At 37.7% G+C, this 21,432-nt stretch overlaps 1 protein-coding gene across 1 annotated transcript in view; it reads right to left on the bottom strand.

Moving 5' to 3' along the window:
* Window positions 1-886: 886 nt before the first annotated feature.
* The window catches only part of LOC149244362 (uncharacterized), a 59,878-nt gene continuing 39,332 nt past the window's right edge, over window positions 887-21,432 (bottom strand). Inside the window, exons 5-23 of the mRNA XM_089371518.1 lie at window positions 16,100-16,294; window positions 6,535-6,598; window positions 6,303-6,435; window positions 6,094-6,151; window positions 5,547-5,801; window positions 5,235-5,339; window positions 5,051-5,140; window positions 4,783-4,944; window positions 4,596-4,655; window positions 4,402-4,500; window positions 4,041-4,219; window positions 3,494-3,752; window positions 3,124-3,240; window positions 2,944-3,030; window positions 2,669-2,830; window positions 2,388-2,447; window positions 2,194-2,292; window positions 1,827-2,005; window positions 887-1,555 (exon numbers count right to left, since the gene is read on the bottom strand). Of these exons, the coding sequence (XP_089227644.1) occupies window positions 1,399-1,555; window positions 1,827-2,005; window positions 2,194-2,292; window positions 2,388-2,447; window positions 2,669-2,830; window positions 2,944-3,030; window positions 3,124-3,240; window positions 3,494-3,752; window positions 4,041-4,219; window positions 4,402-4,500; window positions 4,596-4,655; window positions 4,783-4,944; window positions 5,051-5,140; window positions 5,235-5,339; window positions 5,547-5,801; window positions 6,094-6,151; window positions 6,303-6,435; window positions 6,535-6,598; window positions 16,100-16,294 (2,520 nt within the window). The 3' untranslated portion in view covers window positions 887-1,398. The remainder of the gene's footprint in view (window positions 1,556-1,826; window positions 2,006-2,193; window positions 2,293-2,387; window positions 2,448-2,668; window positions 2,831-2,943; window positions 3,031-3,123; window positions 3,241-3,493; window positions 3,753-4,040; window positions 4,220-4,401; window positions 4,501-4,595; window positions 4,656-4,782; window positions 4,945-5,050; window positions 5,141-5,234; window positions 5,340-5,546; window positions 5,802-6,093; window positions 6,152-6,302; window positions 6,436-6,534; window positions 6,599-16,099; window positions 16,295-21,432) is intronic.

Below are 21,432 nucleotides of genomic sequence, written 5' to 3'. Positions count from 1 at the left end.
AAATCTTCATTCTTAACTCAATATCTAGATCAAATGCCTTAGAGAACATCAGTTCACCCGCCAAGGAAGATACTTCTCCTAAGGATATTGATAAAATCCCTCCTCAAGATAAGAAGGAAGAAGAGGCCACTTTCGAGGAAGAGAAGGAGGTCATTCCCTCCTCTTCTTCTCCTAATTTAGATGTTCTAAAAATCAAACAACAATCTTCCCTTCCATTAACAAGAAACATAAAAGATCGAAGTAAGAAACCCCCAAAATCTGGTACCTCTGCTGGTCTCATTAGGGTCAGTCCCTATAAAATCTTAAAAAATATTGTTTTTGTATTATTTTGTGCAAGTAATTTGTAAGAATCTACTCTTGTTCTCAAGTAATTTGTAAGAATCTTCTCCTGTTCTCAAGATGCAGTAAGCTCAAGTCTTGGGAGGTTTAGTATTGAATCTCTATCTTCTTTTTGTGTTAGGAAAATGATGGTTTTTTACAATCATTAAAGAACTTTTTCCTATAATATTCATTCTGTTGTACTTCAATTGTGTATGCAGCCATTCTCGTCTTAGTTTAAAAACAAAAAAAATGTTAAATATATATAATTTTTTAAATCAGTAAAATAAAAATATATAAATTATATATATATATATATATATATATATATATAATTAAAAAAAATCATCATTATTATTCAAAATGTATTGGTTCACAAGTAATTTAGCAGTGGCTGTCATAGCATAATGCCCTGAGGCCAACCTTATCATGAAGAGTAATCTACAGGAGGGTAGGGGCCTTTCCCGGGATCTTGTTCCAAGTTAAACTGCAGAAAAAATTGCATCCAAATTTCATTCATGCTTCTTGGTCCTTGAAATTCACATTGGTTAGAAAAGGTTGAGGCAGCGACCTAATTCCATTTAACTTTACTGTGGCAAATTTACATTTAAACTGCTGGTCTATTTGCTTGTGTACTTTTATACAGAGATGCTATGAGTATTAAGACATACTCAAAGCCCATGAACAAACAAATAATGTCACATGGTGAATTATATTGGGAAAATCCAAATTCACATGATAAACAAAAGAAAGCCGTAATGCTAACTCTAAATCTAAGGATGTTGCCCGTTTATGTCACTTCAGAGTGGGGCAATTCAAAAGATCTAGTATTTATCCTGCGAGTGAAGAATAACTGTTCAGTATTAATGAGATTTTTCAAGGTATGAAAAAACTCAACTAGAAGTTGACATATATTTTGTCAAGAGCTATTTACATGAACAGCACCATCAATACCAGGTTTCCACCCAACTTGAAGAATGCGCAACCTTTAATTAGGGTCCTGAAGTAATTCTGGTATGCATGTTGATCAGTTGTTGGGGCTGCAACTGTCTTCAACAGGTAACTTGGCATGCATGTTGATCAGTTGTTGGGGTTGCAACTGTCTTTTACAGGTAATTTGGCAGGGATTAAAAAAGCAACATAGCCAAAAACTGGATCTGAATACTTCTCATGAACAGCTCTCAGCTTATTTACTCCCGCATTTAGGTGAAAGTCAACCATGAAATGCGCACATTCCCTGGAACAATGCACATAAATGTCATTACCTCAATGTACAGAGTTAACAAAATGTTCACACACCTCCAGACAGTCAGTATTAGATACAATTCAGACAGGATGTCAGTAGCTGAGTTCCAACTTATAGTTGACCAAGACACAATGTTCTGGCCATAGCTGATCAACAATGCCTGCCTGTAATTGATGAAGAAATAAAAAATGTCCAGGAGTAGGAATTCTTTAGAAGGATAAAATCACTAAAAGCATGATGCCTTAAAAATGAGAAGTCTTACTTGAGGTCCGATTCAGAGTAGCCTGTATGAAGGGTAAGTGTTTTATTCCAACATGGATCCTTCCTCAAAGTGCATCGAGCAGTATAGACAGCAGCAGCAGCAATCATTGATGGACTGTACTTAATCATTATGTACTGAAGCAAACACAGTTCAACCAAGAAGAATGCCAGATTTTCCATCTGAAGCATTTTGATAATAGATTTTATGACTTGTCAGTACAGCAGAGTATTATTAGGACTACAATGAAGAAAAGTAATTTAAACCAAGAAGAATGCTAGATTTTCTGAGGCATTTTTGAAAGCAGATTTGATCAATGCCACAGAGGATTATTTCGACAATATAAAAGAAGTGTGATTCAGATCTTTACCACTTTGTCGGGACCAGCTGCCTTCAGAAACCTGAGGAGGAATACATATTGAGTGGGAATTGTAAGCTTGAACTTCAATTGTTTTAATATTGCAGACTCCTGCGAAGATTTATTATCAATCGATCAGTCAAACTAAATCTTTGGAGACTATGTTGCAATCCAATGACAAAGAATTATCAGTTAGAGCTAATTACCATGGCCACTATCTGTTCTGGCATGCATTCTTTTGGGAAGACGCAGATGAAGTCATTGACCTGAAGCCAAGTATGAACCAGCTCTTATCAATATTCTGTTACCCATTAAGATATATTTATTGCGCTGATTTCAAAATAAAGGGTAATCTTCACTACAAGTAGAGATTGCAGTAGTGTATGTACTTTTCAGCAGCGAACAACGTCTTCTATAAATTAGATATATACATTAAAGGTTTCCTTACACCCATCCTTACTTTACAGATGCCACTAAGCCATCCTACCTCTGGAGGCCAGACTTCTTCATATTTGCTAGCTATAAACAATGCAGCGATACCCACTAATGGTAAATTCCTCCTTGCAACACTCTGAACAGAAAGGTATCTATCAATGATGTTCACAGTGAGATACAACGTCTCTGGCATTAGCTCAAATTTCAGATGCACCTGAAAATTTAAAATTTTGACGTCAGACCTAAGAGATAGTCCAGACTCCATATAAACCTCTTTTACATCTAAATTTGACAGAAAATGGAACTAGCATATGAACAAAGTTGTACCTCCATCAACCAATCAATCACGATTGCCCTCATCTTTGCGTTGATTTTAACCTGATTTCTCATATAATCTGGAGGTACGCAACTCATCTGGGCATACATGAATACCAAATTTTAGTTAAGGAAAATAAAATTTTGCCTTCACACTCACAAGAAACTGCAATCATTGACAAAGAAACATACCTCAATTGTCCTGTAGAATTTGTATATATCTTCAACGTATTCAACAACCGCCAATTGGTTTTCAATGTTTCCATCATCAATGCTAGGAAGAACCTGATGGGAATCCCTGAATGCATCCTGAAATACCCTTATCAAGATTATTAATCATTTTCAGCCAACTTACATCATAAATAAACACAACACTAACTTGAGGCTATCAAGATAACTAATCATTTTCATCCAACTTACAACATGATTAAACACAAAGCTATCTTAAGGCTATAAAACTTGCTAGTAATTTGGAGTGGACATGGATACTCTTTGGTTTGTGTATATTTGTTGAACCAGTACCAATTACCAAACAAGAAAAGTATAAGAGAGTGACACAGACCTCACTTTGAGCTGTTAGCATTGCAGTCAATGATGGTGCAGTGTGTTTCCTTCCCCCTTCTTGTGCACTTGAGTCTATGTTATCACTGATACAAATGGCAGCGTAATTGCTGGTGGTGCAACTGTCATCATCAGGTAAGTTGGCAGGGCTTAAAAAAGCAACATAGCCAAAAATTTGATCTGAATACTTCTCATGAACAACTCTCAGTTCATTTCCTCCTGCACTTAAGTGGAAGTCAACCATGAAGTGTGCACATTCCCTGGAACATGTAAATCAAATGTTATTCCTTAACAAGGTACAGAGTTAACTAAATGTGCACACACCACAGACATTTTGATGTGCACATTCGTTCATCTTTCCCATATCTAGAATTAGATACAATTTCAGACAGGTGACTAAATTAGTGTTGTAGGTGGTCCACTATGTTTTGGCTATATAATCTACAGATTGCGTAATTCATGAAAATGCCTATGTTATTTAGGAAATAGCATCCTTTAGAAGGATAAACGCATTAGAAGCATGGTGCCTTGAGAACTAGAAGACTTACTTGAGATCTTCTTTAGAGTAGCCTGTGTGAAGAACAAGTGTTTTACTCCAACATGGATCCTTCTTCAAAGTGCATTGAGCAGTGTAGACAGCAGCAGCAGCAAGCATTGATGGACTGTATTTGATCATTTTGTAATGAAGCAAACACAGCTCAACCAAGTAGAATGCTAGATTTTCCATCTGAACCATTGTTATAATAAATTTTATTTCTTAGCAGTAGAGGATTATTAGGAAATACAATGAAGAAAAGATATTTAAACCACAATCTCAATTCTCCAGGGGCATTTTGAAAGTCAATTTGATCAATACATCAGAAGGTTATTCTGACAATACAAAAGAAACATTGGAGTTCATCACTTTACCACTTTGTCAGGACCAGCTGCCTTCAGAAACCTGACAAGGAATACATATGGAGTGGGAACGGAAAGATTGAAATTCAGTCGATTTAATATTGTATGCTCCTGCCAAGTATTATTATCAAAGTATCAGTCACACTGAATCTTTGAAATCTATTGTAATTTAATAAAACAGAAAGACATCAGTTAAAGATAATTACCATGGCCACTATCATTTTGGATGTGTATTGGTATCCTGAGATGCGGATCAATTCATTGACCTGTAGCCAAATATGAATTGATTCTTATTATGTCAATATTCAAGAGCCAACCAGGTATTCTATCAATTAGATATAGACAAAAGGTTTCCTTACACTAATGCTTATGGATGTCAGTAAGTCATCCTACCTGAGGAGCACGGGTATCTTGATATTTGCAAGCCATAAGCATCGCAGTGATACCCACTAATTGTAATTCCCACTTTCTAACAATCTGAATAGAAAGGTATCTATCCATAATGTATACAGTGAGATACAATGTTTCTGGCATTAGTTCACATTTCAGATGCACCTGCAAAATTTAATATTTCAGAGTAAAGCCTAAGAAATTGCCCACATAAAGCTCTTTTAGATCTAAGATTGGCAGCAAACAAAATTAGAATGGAACTAATCTGTACCTCTATCAACCAACTAATCAGGATTGCCCTCATTGTCTCGTTGATTTCATCCTGCCTTTTCATATAATCTGGAGGCACACAACTCGTGTTCTGGACATACGGGGCTGCCAATGATTACTAAATGAAAATAAAAAATTTACCTTCACATTCACACAAATCTTCAATCATTGATAGAGAAACATACCTCAATCTTCCGATAGAACTTGTATATGTCTTCAACATATTCCACAACTTCCAATTGGTTTTCAAGGTCTCCATCATCAATGCTAGGGAGAACCTCTTGCACGTCCTGAAATACCCCCATCAAGATTATTAATCATTATTATCCAACCTACATCATAAATAAACACAAAGCTATCTTACAGCTATAAAACCCCTTAGTAATTGGGTGTGGATGTGGGTACCTTTGGCTTGTGTATATTTGGATTTGGGCCAGTAGTTAATTCAAAACAAGAAAAGAATCAGAGAACTAATAAACTTAATCAATAAGACATACCTCACTTCGAGCTGTTAGCACTGTAGTCTGTGACTGTGCTATAGGTTTTGTTGCTTTGAGTTGGCTAGGTGCTTGTAATCCCCCACCTTGTGCACTTGAGTCTATGCTATGACCGACAGAAACGACAGTGTCCTTTTGCGTAGCAGTGTCATTCTGAACCTTCCTTCTGATAATACGCCTCTGTTTGTTTCCCCGGATTACCTTTGCCTCTGCTTTCGCTCCTGCCTTAACGACAATATCATGTGGCTGGAATTGCTGGAGTCAAAATCGGGAAACTAAAGAGTGAGATTCCATACTTGGGCTCACAGAAAATAGAGAACAGAATGAGGGCTGTGGAATGAAAACAAAGAGCAACAAATTAAACATGCCCAGAAAAACAGAATACTAGGCAGGAAGATCGATAAAGCAGGTGGCTGAATACAGAGGTTTTGCCCGGTTGGTAGTTCAATTCCCTGGGAGATTGTCCTTTGAAAACCGTAGACCCCGTTTAAGAGTTCTACAAGAAATCAATCTTTCAGCTTGCTTAATTGACTCTGATTAAACTTACCTGAGTGCTGGGATTGGCTCCCTTGTTGGCATTGACAACCAAGTTTACTCTAGACCTCCTGAAACAGTAGTTAATCCAATAGTGGAGTACATGACATTAGAAGCAGAAGCTACCAAATAGAATAACAAAATGGAAAGAAGCAGAAACACAGCAGCATATTGATTCAATTTATACATGTAAAGGATAATAAATGACATCAAACAACATACTCCATCACGACATCTTTGTTGATATTGCACTTGGCGTTCCGAGCTCCCACCAGATTGCCAATGTCCCCTAAGGCTTTCCTATTTTTGTTGTTGGCTTGCAGCGCTTTTTGATTGGGTGCCGCCATTGCAGGGCCTGCCATTTTCCACGCACACATCTTAGAAAAGAAGAAGAAGAAAGCTTATTTAGTCTAAGCACTTGTAAACAATGCAAGTTTTCAAGAAACCCACTTACCTTTTGCTGCCACTGCTGGATTGGTAACAATGCACCTGTTCTCCATCTCGCAGCGGTCTTGTTCCTTCACCCAGAAGTACCAAAAACAAAATCACAAAATTAACAGTCTATATTTCGTATTCCAAAGGGCATCTACCAGATCGAATTATGGGTTACCCTGACAAAATTTTAATTTAGGAGTGCTGGAATTTGCTAATGCCGATTGTTTTGGCAGATTGAATACAACAAGAACACGCTTATGCTTGGCTTACTGATCCCCGAGTTATTCCCAAGACAGACTTGGCTCCCGTAGTATCAGACTGAGTACACCCTACTTTCCAAAACGAAAATCAGATGGTTGTTTAATGATCTCAGTTTCAAAGTAGTTACACATCAAAATGTACTAGGCAGGCCAGCCTAGATGTTTAACAGCTTAGCAGGCAGGCCGATCATTTGATTCTTTCATAACATCATATCCATTCGAGCCCCAAACTCCAAATTCTATACATTTTGGCAATGACAATTTTTGCAGAGAGACACCGAGGAATCTATAATATAAATTCAAGAGCAGCTTTGTTCATGGCATGGAGCCAACCTGTGCTAAGAAAAAGGAACGACAAGTGACTGAACGAGATCAAGTATAGAGATTTAACTTAGATGGAGTGACTTTGGATTGGAAATTCCAACGGGCATAACACTCTTCCTCCTCTCTTCTTTTAAAGGTAATTTGCTCAAGACATTGTAGTTCCTAACGGCTAAGGGTATGTTTTGGGTAGTTCCTAATGGATCGGGGTACCGGTACTTTTATTTCCAAGAGATTAAGGAAAATGATATAAATAAAAATTATTTAATTCAATAAATTTATAAAGAAATGAAATTTATAAATGAATTATATTGGTTGATGTTATGATGTGATTTTGTATTTTGTTTTTGCGATGAATTATTTTGGTTGGTTCGAAAGACAAAACTTCTCGTGTGTGATTAGTCCCGAAAATTTCTCAATTCAAGCATGAATCGCAAAAGCCTAAATTCAAAAAAAAAAGAAATTTTCAATTTTTTTTAACAAATTAAATAGTAGTAATTTATATAATAATAACATGTTATTTAAGTAAAGTTTATAAAATAATAATATGGGTTTTATGTAAAGTGTTTAAATTACATAGTAGTAATTTATATTACAATAACATTGTGATTTACATAAAGTTTATATAATAAAATGAGTTTTACTTAAATACTTAAAATTTAGAGAAAAATTAGTAATTAATATTCTATATATATATATAATTTATTTGAAAATATTAAATTTTATATTTATAAATTTAAAATTTAAATGAGTTTATATTAATATTATAATTTTTGTTTTAAAAAATGACTTAAAGTGTTTTGAATGGATAGTGATCACCGGTTTGAAATCCATTGGTAATTCCACCTTTTAATCTATCAAAAAGAAAGAAAGAAAAATGGTTTAAGGAAACTATCTTTAAGTGTCATTTTATTGTTTGAATTCCCCTCCCCTTTTATTTTTATTTTTGGTAATTATCTTGCCATATTCTAATAAAGTGTATCATGACAAAGTATGGGATTTATGGTTAAGACCTAGTGGCATGAGTGTCACTTGTCCACATATATAGTACAACCATAATCACAAACAACTTCAAGTCACATTCAAAAATCATTATTTCACCCCTAAAATATAAGGTGTATGATAAATGTATATTTGAGATTATATAACACTTTATAATGTATCTTTAGTTGATGATGATGATGGTTAACGTCCACTGAGACCAAATTGGTCTATCGGACCTATAATTTTCTTAGTTTTTAATTGTTTGGCTCCTCGTCTTTCTTGGCGAGATTGATGCTATAGCTTTCTTTTTTTTCTCTACGGTCTTCCAACTTCCTGTATCTTGCATCTCCTTCATCTCTTATGGTTCTTGAGACATTGGTGTGTTAGCTTCACGATCTATTGTGATCGTCCTCTTGAAGATAGACGGAGAAGAAGTTTGGTCTAGGAGATCTGCTTCACTGTTAAATGAAGATTTAGTTTGTGCGGTATTCGAATCCTCATAATTGTTGATGCTTGAGGGGTTGTCAAGTTCACTTTTTTGTTGCTGGGCGGGGCTTTCTCCCTGCTTGTCTTGAGAGTTGTTTCTTTCTTGTGATTCAGAGTTTTCTCTAGAGTATTCTTCTTTGATGACAGTGTAGTGTTCTTTTTGTGCTCCTTCCCACCATGTAGATCTGTGGTGGTTTTTTCTAGCAGAATTTTTCTGGGAGGCTTTTGGGCAATTTTTGGCTAGATGGTCCGTCTCAAAGCAGAATCAACATCTGAAGAGGACACTTTCATAATCGAGTTTTTAGTTCCACACAGTCTTTACTTGTTAGGTTATTTCAGCCGGGAATCCGGTGCTGAAGTCCATTTCCACACAGATGCGTGCATAGGTGGTTCTGGCATATTCCTCTGTTTCTAGGCACCTGCAGTAAAATTTCCCAATAGCATTTCCAATGGCTTTTAGCGAGGAGAGATTCCAGAGATGCAAGGGTAAGCTTGGCAATCTCACCCAAACTGGTGCTGAGGTTATGACTAATGTTGAGGGATCGAATGATGGGTTCCATGGCTTCATGAATAAGCCTGAGTTTTCCCAAAACCAAGGGCCGGAATCTAGAATACATTGTCTGCTTTCAGGATTTTCAAAATCTACTATAAAGAAACCCCTAGCACAGGGGTAGATATTAATTTCATCAGAAATGACAGGCTTCCATACCTCCGAGATCCAATTGTGGAGAGCTGTCAACCGCGGCCAAAAGCCATTGAACCAGTAGATTAGGGTACTTTCGGAAAACTTTAAAGCCTCATCGAGTTAGGCCTGAACCACCTGGACAGTGGGAGCTGGGGCTTCACTTACAATATGGGCAGGAGCTTGCCCTCCAGAAGTGGACGGAACTGAGCCAGCAACTATTTTCACGAAGTTAGGAGCCATATTTAGAAGATTAGATCTAGATCTAGTCGCAGAAGATTAGATCTAGAACCCAGCGGCAAAGAAGATTAGATCTAGATCTAGATCTAGCCGTAGAATATTAGATCTAGAACCTAGCAGCAGAGTCTCAGTAAGTCTTTTAATCTGCAAGAAACCCTAGTAGGAAAAATCCTGAATCAAATCCTGCTCCAGATAAAAATAAATCACCGCTTCATGAACCACTCGATCCGGAGATGCCCACATAAAGGAGGACTTGCTCACAGATCTATTTTCGCAGATTTGAGATTGGTGATCATTATGGAGAGTGCCCAAAAAATAACGCTTAAGAAGAGCACCACATAGAAGCAGATCTGGAGCCGCAGATCTGCTCATGCAGAGACAGAAAAAACCCAACCGCAGCACAGACGGAAGAACCCGCAGCCTTAGACAGAAGAACTAACGCAGCTGCAAAAAACCTACCTAATACCGGAAGAACTAACAGAGTTGCAGAAGAAACATAGCCGCAGAAGCCGTAAAAAAAAAATTAACTCTGTGACACTGTATGGTGTATAATGTGAAACGCAACTTCGGAAGAACTAACGCAGCCGCAGCAGACTGTATACCACCGCAGCCGAAGAACATCTACCTGCAGCCGAAGAACATCTGAAACGCAGCCGCAGCCGCAGACGTAGAAGAAACACAGCCGCAGAAGAAACCAACCGCTAAAGATCTCCTATACAACCAAATATTTAATCCATACAAGAACATTTGAAACTATATGATGATGATGTTTTATTAATATTTTTTAAAACTATTTCATCTTTAAAAAATCCAAGAGTGTGATTAATTAAATACATTAAGAAAATAAAATTTTAAAATCAATTATTTAGCTAATCATTTCAATATATGATTAAATTCATAATAAATCTCCTACCTTAATTTAATTATTTTGATTTAAAATTTCATTAATCAAATTATAATTGTGGATATTATTAGAAACACATATGATATCATTATATAAATGACATTTTTAAAATAAGCAAAAATTTTCTTCAATTTCTTTCAAATCCTTTTTCAAAAATATGATCTAATAATATAATATTATCATTATATTTGATATTTATATGTTACTTCCCCACCTGGTTGACTTTATGATTAATCATGATACATTAATGGGATGTGATGGACATGGGAAATAGAGGTTGATGCTTGTATACACTTGGCTTGGGAATCTCATACTTCCCCATGCACACAAAGAGTATTATCCTTGGATCTACCTAATAGATTTGTGGTTCAAGGAGGTGGGTGACCCAACTTGGGCTTGTCATTTCAGAGATATTGTGCTTGTCTAGACTAAATTCATAGCAATGACAAGAGTTCTGACAAGAAAATCGAGACTTTCTGGAGAAATTCAGTAAAAAATCCCCTAATCTTCTAGTTAATTGGGATTATTCACATAAATTTTCATTGTTGGTTCAAGACAGAAGGCTTCTTTGTCATCTAGAACTTCATACTTTTCTTAGATAATTTTATTTCTTGGGCTAGAAGCACTCCCAGAAGCAGGCTTCCTTTGCTTGGCAAAGTGAGAAGAACCAAAAAGTGGTTAGAAGGAAGGAAATTGAGGCAATTGACTTCTTTTGGGTCATTGAGGATATCTGCGGGGTGGTCATCTCACGTAATCGCTCTAATGTTCACATCCTAGGTTCATGGCTTTAGTCTTAGGTTAGGGTTAGATTTACAATCGTTTATTGCCTTTTCCCACTTCTAGTTTCTCCCCTCTCTCGTAGTTTTATCTTTCTTATTCCAAAGCTGTCACTACAACAAAACAAGCAATTTTTGCTAGATTTAGCACCAGATTTTAGTGCATTTTTTTTCTCAATTGGGATGAGAAGCCTGGCGCTAAATCTGGCTCTATTGTACAATTTTTAAAGTGTCATTTTTTGCGCCAAATTTTGCATTCTTTTTTGCATTATATTTTGCACCAAGATTTGCATTTGGTTTTACAACACGTTTTGCTTCTAGTTTTGTGCCATTTTTTGCATCTATTTTTGCATCATTTTTTTCTTTCTATTTTGTGCCATTTTTTGCTTCTAGTTTTGTGTCGTAATTTGCATCAAGTTTTATACCATCTTTTGCATCTGATTTAGTGTTTTTCTTGCATCCAGTTTGTGCCAATTTTTGCATCTAGTCTTATGCCATTTTTTGCTTCTAATTTTGTACTTATTTTTACATCTATTTTTGCATCAATATTCATGCCTTTTTTTGCATCCAACTTTGCACCATATGTTGAACCTGATTTAGTGCCAAATTGTTCATCTATTTTTGCACCATTTTTTGCACCCACTTTTGTGTTTTATTTGTGTCCCTTTTTTACATCCTATTTTGCATCATATTTTCCATCTAATTTTGCATCATTTGTTGCATCCAATTTAGCATTATTTTTAACACCATTTCTTGCATCCACTTTTGCATCTTTTTGAGCATCTAAATTTGCTTCCTATGTTGAACCATGTGTTGTGTCCACCTTTGCATCCCCTTTTGTGTCTAATGTTACATTCAATTTTGAACCATTGTTTCGTCTACTTTTGCATTTATTTTTGCACCAAGTTTTGAATCATTTGTTGCGCCTCATTTGGCATCCAATGTCGTATCTCAATTTGCATCCAAATTTGAGCCATTTTTATGCCCATTTTTGCACCATTTTTTCTACTTTGTGTCCAATTTCGCACCATTTTTTATGTCCAATTTTGCATCCTTTTTCGTGTCTAATTTTTCATCCTTTTTGGCATCCAAATTTGCATCTTTTTTTTCTGCCATATTTTGTGTCTACATTTGCATCTCATTTTGCACCTAGATTTTAGTTTTAATTTTCATCTAGTTATGAATCATTTTTGGAATCCTTGGTTTCACCCTTTTTTAGTGCCATTTCACATCTTGTTTTGTGTCTTTTCTTACATACTTTTTGCACCCAATCTTGTAGCCTAGTTTTACACCATTCTTTGCATCCTTATTTTGGTGTCTGTTTTTGCATCCTTGTTTGCGCCCAGTCTGGTATCCTATTATATGCCCTATTTTTTTCCTTCTTTGTGTCTAGTGTTGCACCCTATTTTAATTCTACTTTAAAACCATTTTTGTGTCATTGTTTGCATTTTGTTTTGATGGCTAGTTTAACATCCAATTTTACTCCCAATTTTGCATCCATGGTTACATCCACTTTTGGCTTCTCGTTTACAGTTTTACTTTTATTCCATTTATGACCCCCTTTATGGGTTCATTTTACTAATTTCAATTACATGGTGAAATATATTACAGATTCTAAATGTCATTTTTCTATAGGATTTAATGCACGGTTAGATGAACACAAAACCCTCTCAGTTCATCCTAGAAACCTAGGACAAACCAAGTAAGAGAAATGTTGTTCTAAGTCTCAAGAATATTAGTAGATCAAGATGTAGAGTAGTGATTAAGAAGAAGAGAAGGAATTCCTGTGAGTCTTGCATGTAAGTCTTGTTGGATTTTTTTAGTGTAGCTAGGAAGCACTCCTAGTTAGCTCCAAAGCTTGGTCCTACACATAAGAGAGTGAACGAATCAACCTTCACAACATAATATCTTGATAATCGAAACTATTAGAAACATATAAATATTACTGAATAAATAAATATAAACCAAAATCCCATACATTCATTAATTAAATAGAAGAAGTAAAGAATGAATAACAGGATATGGAAGAAAGAACAACAAATCTAGATTAATAAAGGAGTTGGAGGAGAGTTACATCCATCAGATGCAGTTGCAGCAGCACCTCCCCCAACTCCTAGCTCCAAAACTCTCCCTCTCAAGATAGCTCTCAACAGCGTGACAATACAAGAATTCCCATCCTTTTCTCAATGGCCAAGCCTCCAATATATAGGAAAATGAAGGCTATGAATATTTCCAAAATTCCTCATTAGTTCAATTTGGGCAAAATATTTTGGGTGAATAATGTTCGTCATATAAAAATGGCCTTTTTCACTTTTTAGATGCTTTTGTGCTTAGGAAAAAGCTTCCCCGTGCTTTATGGCTCTTTTTCTGCTTTTGTATGCTTTTATTTTTTAGGAAAATTTAACTAAATATAAAGATAAAGAGATCACATTCCACCATATTAGTTTCCGAAAGTGAACAAGAGTTTCAAATTCTAGTTAACTCGAGATTTTTTCCTGTGGCTAAGTGAGAATTTTGGTAACAAAAGTTAAATGAAGGGGATAAGTTATAGACTAGGATAACATGGTATTCATGGTACATAACTTGTATTATAGTCTTATATAGTCTAGGAGAAAGGGGTATTTCAACCAACAACATAGTATTCTCCTCCAAGCCTATGAGGAGGTATTTTCATGTATAACACATTTAAGAAGATATCACAATTCAAATTGACAACTTAATATTTGTAAACAAATATAAGGGTAATTGAGACATTCATAAAAAAGGTAGCAGTATCCTCATATATAACAATTATCCATCAAAAACTCATTGACAATTTTCAATATACAAATATGACTACTAAATCAACATTTATCACATATATCATTATTCCAAGTTAAATTCACAACATTACATCCAAAAATAGTAATATCATCATACATAATGATTCTCCATCAAAAAGAACTGACAATTTTCAACACATATATAAAGTAACAAGATAATACTAATAATATCCTCATCGTCTTTAATCAAATCAACTAAGATTCAAATGTGTAATTATCATATAAAAATCTTTCGTGAACACCATTATTCTAAGGTAAATTCACAACATCCATCCAAATATAATAATATCATCATACATAATAATTATCCATCAAAATAATGTTGATAATTTTCAATATACATAAAATGACAAGATAAAAATGATAATATCATCATCATATTTAATCAAATCAACTAAAGTCAATGTATGATTACCAAATCAAAATGTTTCATAGATATCATTATTTTAAGATAAATTCACAACATCCATAAAAAAATAGGAATCTTGTTGGCTTGTTGGGGCATGACCCAGGTTTGGAGTTAATTAGCCAAACAAATCCCTGTACTACTGGCCCTTTCAGCAACAGTCTGCAGAGCATAGATTGAGGTCTCACCCGAAGTAGTATGGGGGGGTGTTGGAACCAGGTTTCCACACCCTTGAGATGTCTGAGGAGTTGATTTGGTCAAATTGTGAGTCCCTTCACACAGGTTACGTCGCACACTTCCCTATCCTTCGCACCCTGATATATTTGCCTACGTGCAACCTTAACCAGGGGTTGTGGGGCTTTCACGTTGTTGGAGAAGTGATCTGTACTATTTCCCTAAGTCACTCCTGAAATCTCACTTATCTTCTTATAACAATTAGTTATCTTCATGTAAACAGATGCCTTATAGTATATTTTCTTATTCAACACATTCATATGAGTTCACGTGGTAAATAAATGGTAAACTTGCAACTCATACCCAATAATACACGAAACAAGAAAAGATACAAAGAAATATGGTAAAACTTCTCTTTTATTAATTCTTCCAATAGTTATAGACTCGACCTGCCTTGCACACTCAGCTGGAGGGGTCTTCACACTCACTTGTGGACTACTAGGCCTCTGCGCACTCAGCTGTAGAGCCTTCTCCTACTCTACAATCCAAAGACATGACTTACACTTCGACTCAATGCTTTATCAATTCCTTAGATTCATCATGCTTCTATTAGATGTCTCCTTCTCTTAGAGCCTCGCTCAATTTATACAATCCCATGGTCCGCGGACCATGGGTAGATCTTTCAAACTGACATTACATTACAAAACCAAGGGTGGACAACCTTATGACTCTATTAGGACTTCGCGCTCCGCGCCCACAAATCGCGGAGTCTTTACAATGTAATTAGTCAAAACTTAGGCTTTAAGCCCCAAAACATGCCTTGGGGGGATTCCACACCCAACAGGCCCCTAACACAAACATCCTGACTCGCCCTCAAGTCACTCTATCCGTGCGGAGATCTTTCCGCAGTGTACCTCCAACTCTGCTCGAATAGCTACAAGGTCGGCAGTGCACTAAGCGGCTACCTGTTTAATCTCTTGTACATGTTGTTCTGAGACCGCGGTGTTGGAACTACTCCCGTACATCTGTTCCTGTGTCCCCTGCATCTGTGCGAGATTGCCTTCAATTTTTGTTGTAATGAAAAAGGCCTCGTCGATCCAAGGTTGAACATGTTGCTTCAAAACTACCTCTCTGTGTCACGTTGCGTCCACCTGCTCTTTCAGCACTTTGTCTTGTTGCATTTGCGCGAGCCTCTGAGTGAGGACCACCATATGCGTGGTCCTTTTGACGCTGTCATATTGCCGTTGGAGCTCACATGCCTCTGTCTCTAAGCACTGGATGTTAGGGTCCTCCTGCAGATTGGTGAGGACCTCGAATGACTCTTCCAACATTCTGGTGCAGTCCCTTACACTGTTGGTCTCCTACATCCCTGATGTAATAGTGTTCACGTGCTGTTCTCTTAATTCTAGAGGGGTGGATGGCTGCACCTTCAACCGCAGCTCTGTTATCTAAAGGTTCAGCTCTAGCTGAACCTTGGCCATTTCTTCTCGCGCCTCGCGCACCCCTGCTGCTAATCTTTGATTGCACACCTCTGTTGGTGCTTCTACTGGGATGGCCAGCTCAGGGACCATCTGGTAGGCTTCTTCCAGTGCTTGTACCATCTGCATGTTCTGCGACACGACCTCGTCGCATTGCAAGCTCAACTCCTCCATGTTAATGTTCTGCTCACCCAACACCTGCAATGTGTGGCTCTCCCTAGCTCGCAGTTTTGCAGTAATCCCATCCTGTAGAACATAGATTTACTCATGTGGGAGTGTAACCATGTTGACCCCTATCCCTTTTAGTGTACTAACAGTAGGCCTGTCGGCCTCATTTTTTGTAACCAGTGCTCCTTCTAGTAGCACTATTATGTTGGTTGTCCGAGCACGTAGCATTTGCTTGGCTGCAGTTGTCCCTACTGTGAGGCTGGTCAAAAGCGTACCAATCTAAGGAGTGTGCATCTGTAACTCCTGAATCTACGCTCAGAGGGAACCCAACACAATCTGATGCTCCTCTGTGAAGTTCTGGAGGGCCTCTGTGGTGACGTTGCACACCGTCTCTCTTATGTCATGCAGATCCCCCTCAATAAGGGTGATCGGGTCGATAGACAATTTAGATGCTTTTACCTTCCTGCACAGCCCCATACGCTCACTCAGGTGCTAGCGCTTCAGTTGTGTTGATGTTGTTTGTGGTACTATGCCGCCCTCTTCTTCCTTTGTTTCCATCTCTTTCTCCTGCTCTAGCAGAGGTGACTTCTGGCCCTGTTACACAAAATATTGTCACCATGACTTTCTGTAGTCAGTGTGAGTCTATCACCACTCATACTGTCCTCCTTTGCAAGTCTCAAACCTCAGCTCTTCATGTGAAGCCTTAAAAATGAGAGAAAGTCTTTGAAAATCTCTAAAACTCTAGTTCCGCACTTTCTCTTACCATTACCTGCAGTTCTGCACCCCTTGGTCATGTTACCTGCGGACCTGCCTACTCTGTCTCTAAAGGAGTGGGTGAGGACCCCTGTAAAAGTCAAAAAGACGCAATTTTATTCTTAAAAACTCACTTTGGGTTAATTCTGGACGTTTCTAGAAGGAATCTTGACGTGGTTGGTTCGCTCCTAGGTGGTTCATGCATCCCATAACTAAAGGAGCTAACCCCTTGACGAGAGGAGCTTATCCCTTTAAAGGAGGACTCTATCTCTTTGAAGGTGGACCTGGTAACTTCCCTCCTCTGCACTATAAATTGAGGCATTGGGCTGGTTGCTAGGGAGGTTGAAAGCTGAACATTTTTGAGGGTAAATGCTATTGGAATTTAGACTTCCTACTTGAGCTTGAGAGGAGAGATTACATACCTTTTGGCTTCTTTGGGAAGAGAGTGAAACTTGTCAAAGTAGAGGAGATTCTTGCTGGACCCTGGGAGGAACTTGTACAACATCAAGGCACCAAGGTTGTAAAGTTCTTCTTTGTTTAAAGTTAATACAACAAGATTCATTTTTCTCAATAAATTGTCTTCTATGGTTTATTTCATGAATTCCTTGATCATCATGATAAATATGGTTTATTATATTGGTTATGCATGTGTTATTAGATGTGTGCCTATATGTGTTTGCAGATTCTTTAAAAAGGAGCTCATTTGGACGAACGGAGCGTGGCTTCCACAAACTAGCATTGGACTTGAGGTAGGGTCTGAAACATCTCTTGGCTTTTATTTATAAATCGCATATTTAGAGAAAGATAGAATTTGTTTGGTTTGCTTGTCGCTAGATATCATTAGATACTAGGGAGATCGGTCTTGTCCGCAAGAACGATTTATCCGCCCGACAAAATGGCGACTCCGCTGGGGACTTGAATTTTTGGTTTTTGCCTTTGCTTTTACTTTGACTTGAGAAACTGTTTCTTTGTTTCTGGTTTTTGCTTGATGTGTGTGGGATTGGGTAGGTTCATTAGATCTTGAATTATTTTTTGTTTTTCACGCTTTTGGAAAAGGACCGCATACTCTGGTTGCAACACAGTGCGGACATCCCCGCACTTTTGTTTTACACACAGAGCGGTACCGCACCTGGTTGTACTGGGGGCCTGCGGACCCTGTCTAAATTTTGAAAAACCTAAAATCTTTTCATTCAATCAGCTTAGGAATTGTTTATGTGTTTTAGCCTCTACCTAGATCTGCACGTGTCTTGTCAGAAACTTTTCGTAGGTTAATTCCATTGGCATTTAGGTTTTAGGTGAATTTCTAGAAGTTTTGTGTGCTTGGCTTGATTTTCTTTTGGTCTTTGTAGTAACTCAGAGCTTAGAAACCTTAGAAACCTCAGATCACCCTAGTTTTTGTTGGTCTTCTTATGATTCTGACCGATTTGTAAAATCTGCCTTTGGTGAGGAATACATCTCATTTTTCTCTTTGCGAAGCTTCGAAAGAACTTGTTTTGAAAGTTTTGGATTTCATTTTAAAAAGAAAACAAAAGCTGGTTGTTTTTTGATTAATTTGTTATTCTGAACAAGTTAGTCCTTAGTTTGCTGATAACTAAGTAAAACATCCTTGAAAGGAAATTTTGTAAGCTTTTACTTCAATTAGTTTTTTAGAATTTATAGATCTCAAGATTAGATTTTTTAATAGTTTTGAGTGAGTTCTAGAAAAAAAAAATCTCTTTTGAAAAGTTTGTTTTCTGTAGTTTTTGATTGTTGAATAAAAATGATTTTTTTGTGAGCATAATTAGTAGTCTCGTTTTTGAGTTTATTGAAAAAGACAAAAAGTTCTTTTTATTTGTTTGTTAAGGAAAGATCTGTTTTTTCAAGCATTTGCATTCTCAACTCTTTCTTTAGCTAGAAGTTCATTGAAGAAAAAGGATTGTTTATCATCTTAAGTGCATTTTTAGTGTTTTGGAGTCGAGTCTTCACACCATAAAGTTTCATCTCCACACCTTTTGACTTAAGAAACAACCATAAAAATAACGCTTAAAGTAAAATCTAGCAATATTTTTATTTCTCGGGCTCTTTATCACCAACATAGCTTAGGCTAGTATCTTGGAGTAGGGAGTAATTAACTCTCCAAGATAGTAAAAACAAACAAGTAGCTGTATCTTGTGGTAGGAGATAAATTCCAATTGTTACATCTATGCTCTGGGAAGCTCCTCTTAAAGGAGTCAAGCACGAGGTCATATCCGAACCAGTGGGGTAATCAATCCTTCCTCATTGGGAACGATAGCAGATATACATGTATTAAAAACGGTAAACCTCGGATTAACCATTGTCGAGGAGCCTGGGGTCACTTGTTGGTAAACCTTGGATTATGTCAAGGAGCCTTCAAGGGGATTGAGCTTGCTACTCTGCCCTTGCGTGTGTATTGGATCACAGACTATTCCCCCAGGTATATTTGTTTCCGTTGGTAACCATAGTGACCATATTCTATAGGATTCTTTCCTAAGGTGACGGTGGAGGGAAGATCCCACTGTACCTGGAGCAGACGTCGACTAGACTCACTTGGATTTTCTGGGGGGTTCTCTTCACTCGAGATGGTTTAGTAGAGAAACTTGTGCCAGTCTATTCATTAAGCAGGTTGTCAGGGTAACTGTTCCAACCGCCATTTCTGTATTGAATTCTGCGACGTTGGATTTCATCACCAACTAGTGTTTTCGGTATGGAAAGTTACTGTTTGTGTGTGGTTTGACCTCCTAGATTCTTTAGGCGTGTGATTCAAAATTGTTTGGTTCTTTAGAGGCTTTAGGTGGTTTTCATTGAGATTTTTCTTTGTTTGCGTGTGAAGTAATTAAAATATTTAATCATGGCTGAATTACCGAGGAAGTCCCGTAGACTTCGGGGCCAACCTCCGGATTTTTCACCAAGCTAGCTTGAAGGGCTATGAGCCCTTGTAACTCCTAGTGACAGTAGAGTTGGGTCACCTGAATAAGGAGAGTTTTCTTTAGTTGTGCATCCTGATTATCAAGTTCAAGCACCAGAGTATATTATTGAACCTGTTTCATTTTCCGAAGTTACTGGTAGTTTTTCTTCTACTAGTGAGTTAGCTGAGGAACCTGAAATTTCTGAACCTGAAATTGAACCTGCTGCTACTCCATCATCAGGATTTGCCTCTCCAACTTCCAGTGGTCCTGGTTCACCCAGGGTAGAAAGAGTCATTACCCAAAATCTTCCTTCTAGACTTATTGTTATTGAAGAAATTGTTACTCCGGAAGAAGGTATACCTATCCCTGAAAATCAACCAGCTATAGAACTTAGGGAGCGTGAATCGATCTTTTACAGTCCACCTAGGAGGGACGCTTGGTATATTTCATTGACCAATTTTTTGGAAAACCCGGGACTAAGTTTTTCACCACCTCGCATTCCTTTTCATCCAACACCTAGGGGTTATTATCCTCCTTTGAATATGTCGAGACAGTCATCCATGTTTTCTCAATCTCCAGAAACATTTTTATATGGTGGTCCTTCTATTCCCTCTGGGTATCAGTCACTTACTGGTACTTTTTCGGGAGCATCTCCTCAACCTTTTGAACAAGGGTTATCAACTAGTAATAACGGAACTAAGCCGTTGAGTGTAGAAGACATTCTTATGATGTCAGGTACTATTCCAAATCCGAAACCTCAAGGTAGTCAGTTACCGCCTGGGGGGCAACCTCAAGGTCCTCAATTATCACCTGGGGGGCAACCTCAAGGTACCCAATTACTGCCTGGGGGGCAACCTCAAGGACAGTACATACCTTCAGGACAGTACATTCCTCAGGGTCACCCCAGACTCAGTATGTACCTCAAGGTCAACTCCAGTATCAATATGTACCTCAAGGTCAACCCCAGTATCAGTACGTGCCTCAAGGTTATCAACCTCAAGGTCAGTACCCAACCCAAGGTTTCCAACCACCTTCAGGTCAATCATTTGTCCAAGGAGCTGGAAATGTACCTTTGAATTATCAACCCTACCCTCAACCCGGTTATGGTCCTCAATATGCTCAACCTTCTATGGGTCCATACCCCGAAATGAATATAGTGTGGGATCCATCTCAATCTCAACAGATCTTGCAACCGAATTTGCAGTTGTCATCTCAATCTGGACAACCCTTGGTTTCTGGTTCAACCCAGCAACCTATCCAGCCTACTATTCAAACTTCTGCACCAGTTGTAGTTTCTCAGCCTGGGCGTAGTACACCTCGTACTCCACCTCAAATGGCTGCTGCAACTGCTGCAACATCTGTTCAATCTACCCCACCTACTTCTGGAGTATCGGCAGCTCCGGTTTCTACTATCCCTGCATCAACTCCTCAAGCATCTTTACCTCAGTCTGGACCTACAATTCAAACTTCGGTTCAGATGCCTGTAGGACAACCTGGTTCAAGTACGGTTGTCACAAGTCAACCTCAATTTACTTATCAACCGTACCAGGGACAGTA

This window comes from Pinus tabuliformis, chromosome 8, assembly GCF_031772625.1.
Source record: "Pinus tabuliformis cultivar Carrire ecotype Pingquan chromosome 8, CPIR1, whole genome shotgun sequence".
Lineage (NCBI taxonomy): Eukaryota > Viridiplantae > Streptophyta > Pinopsida > Pinales > Pinaceae > Pinus > Pinus tabuliformis.
The sequence above is the reverse complement of the archived record's forward strand: the minus strand, read 5'-3'. Positions and strand labels throughout refer to the sequence as shown.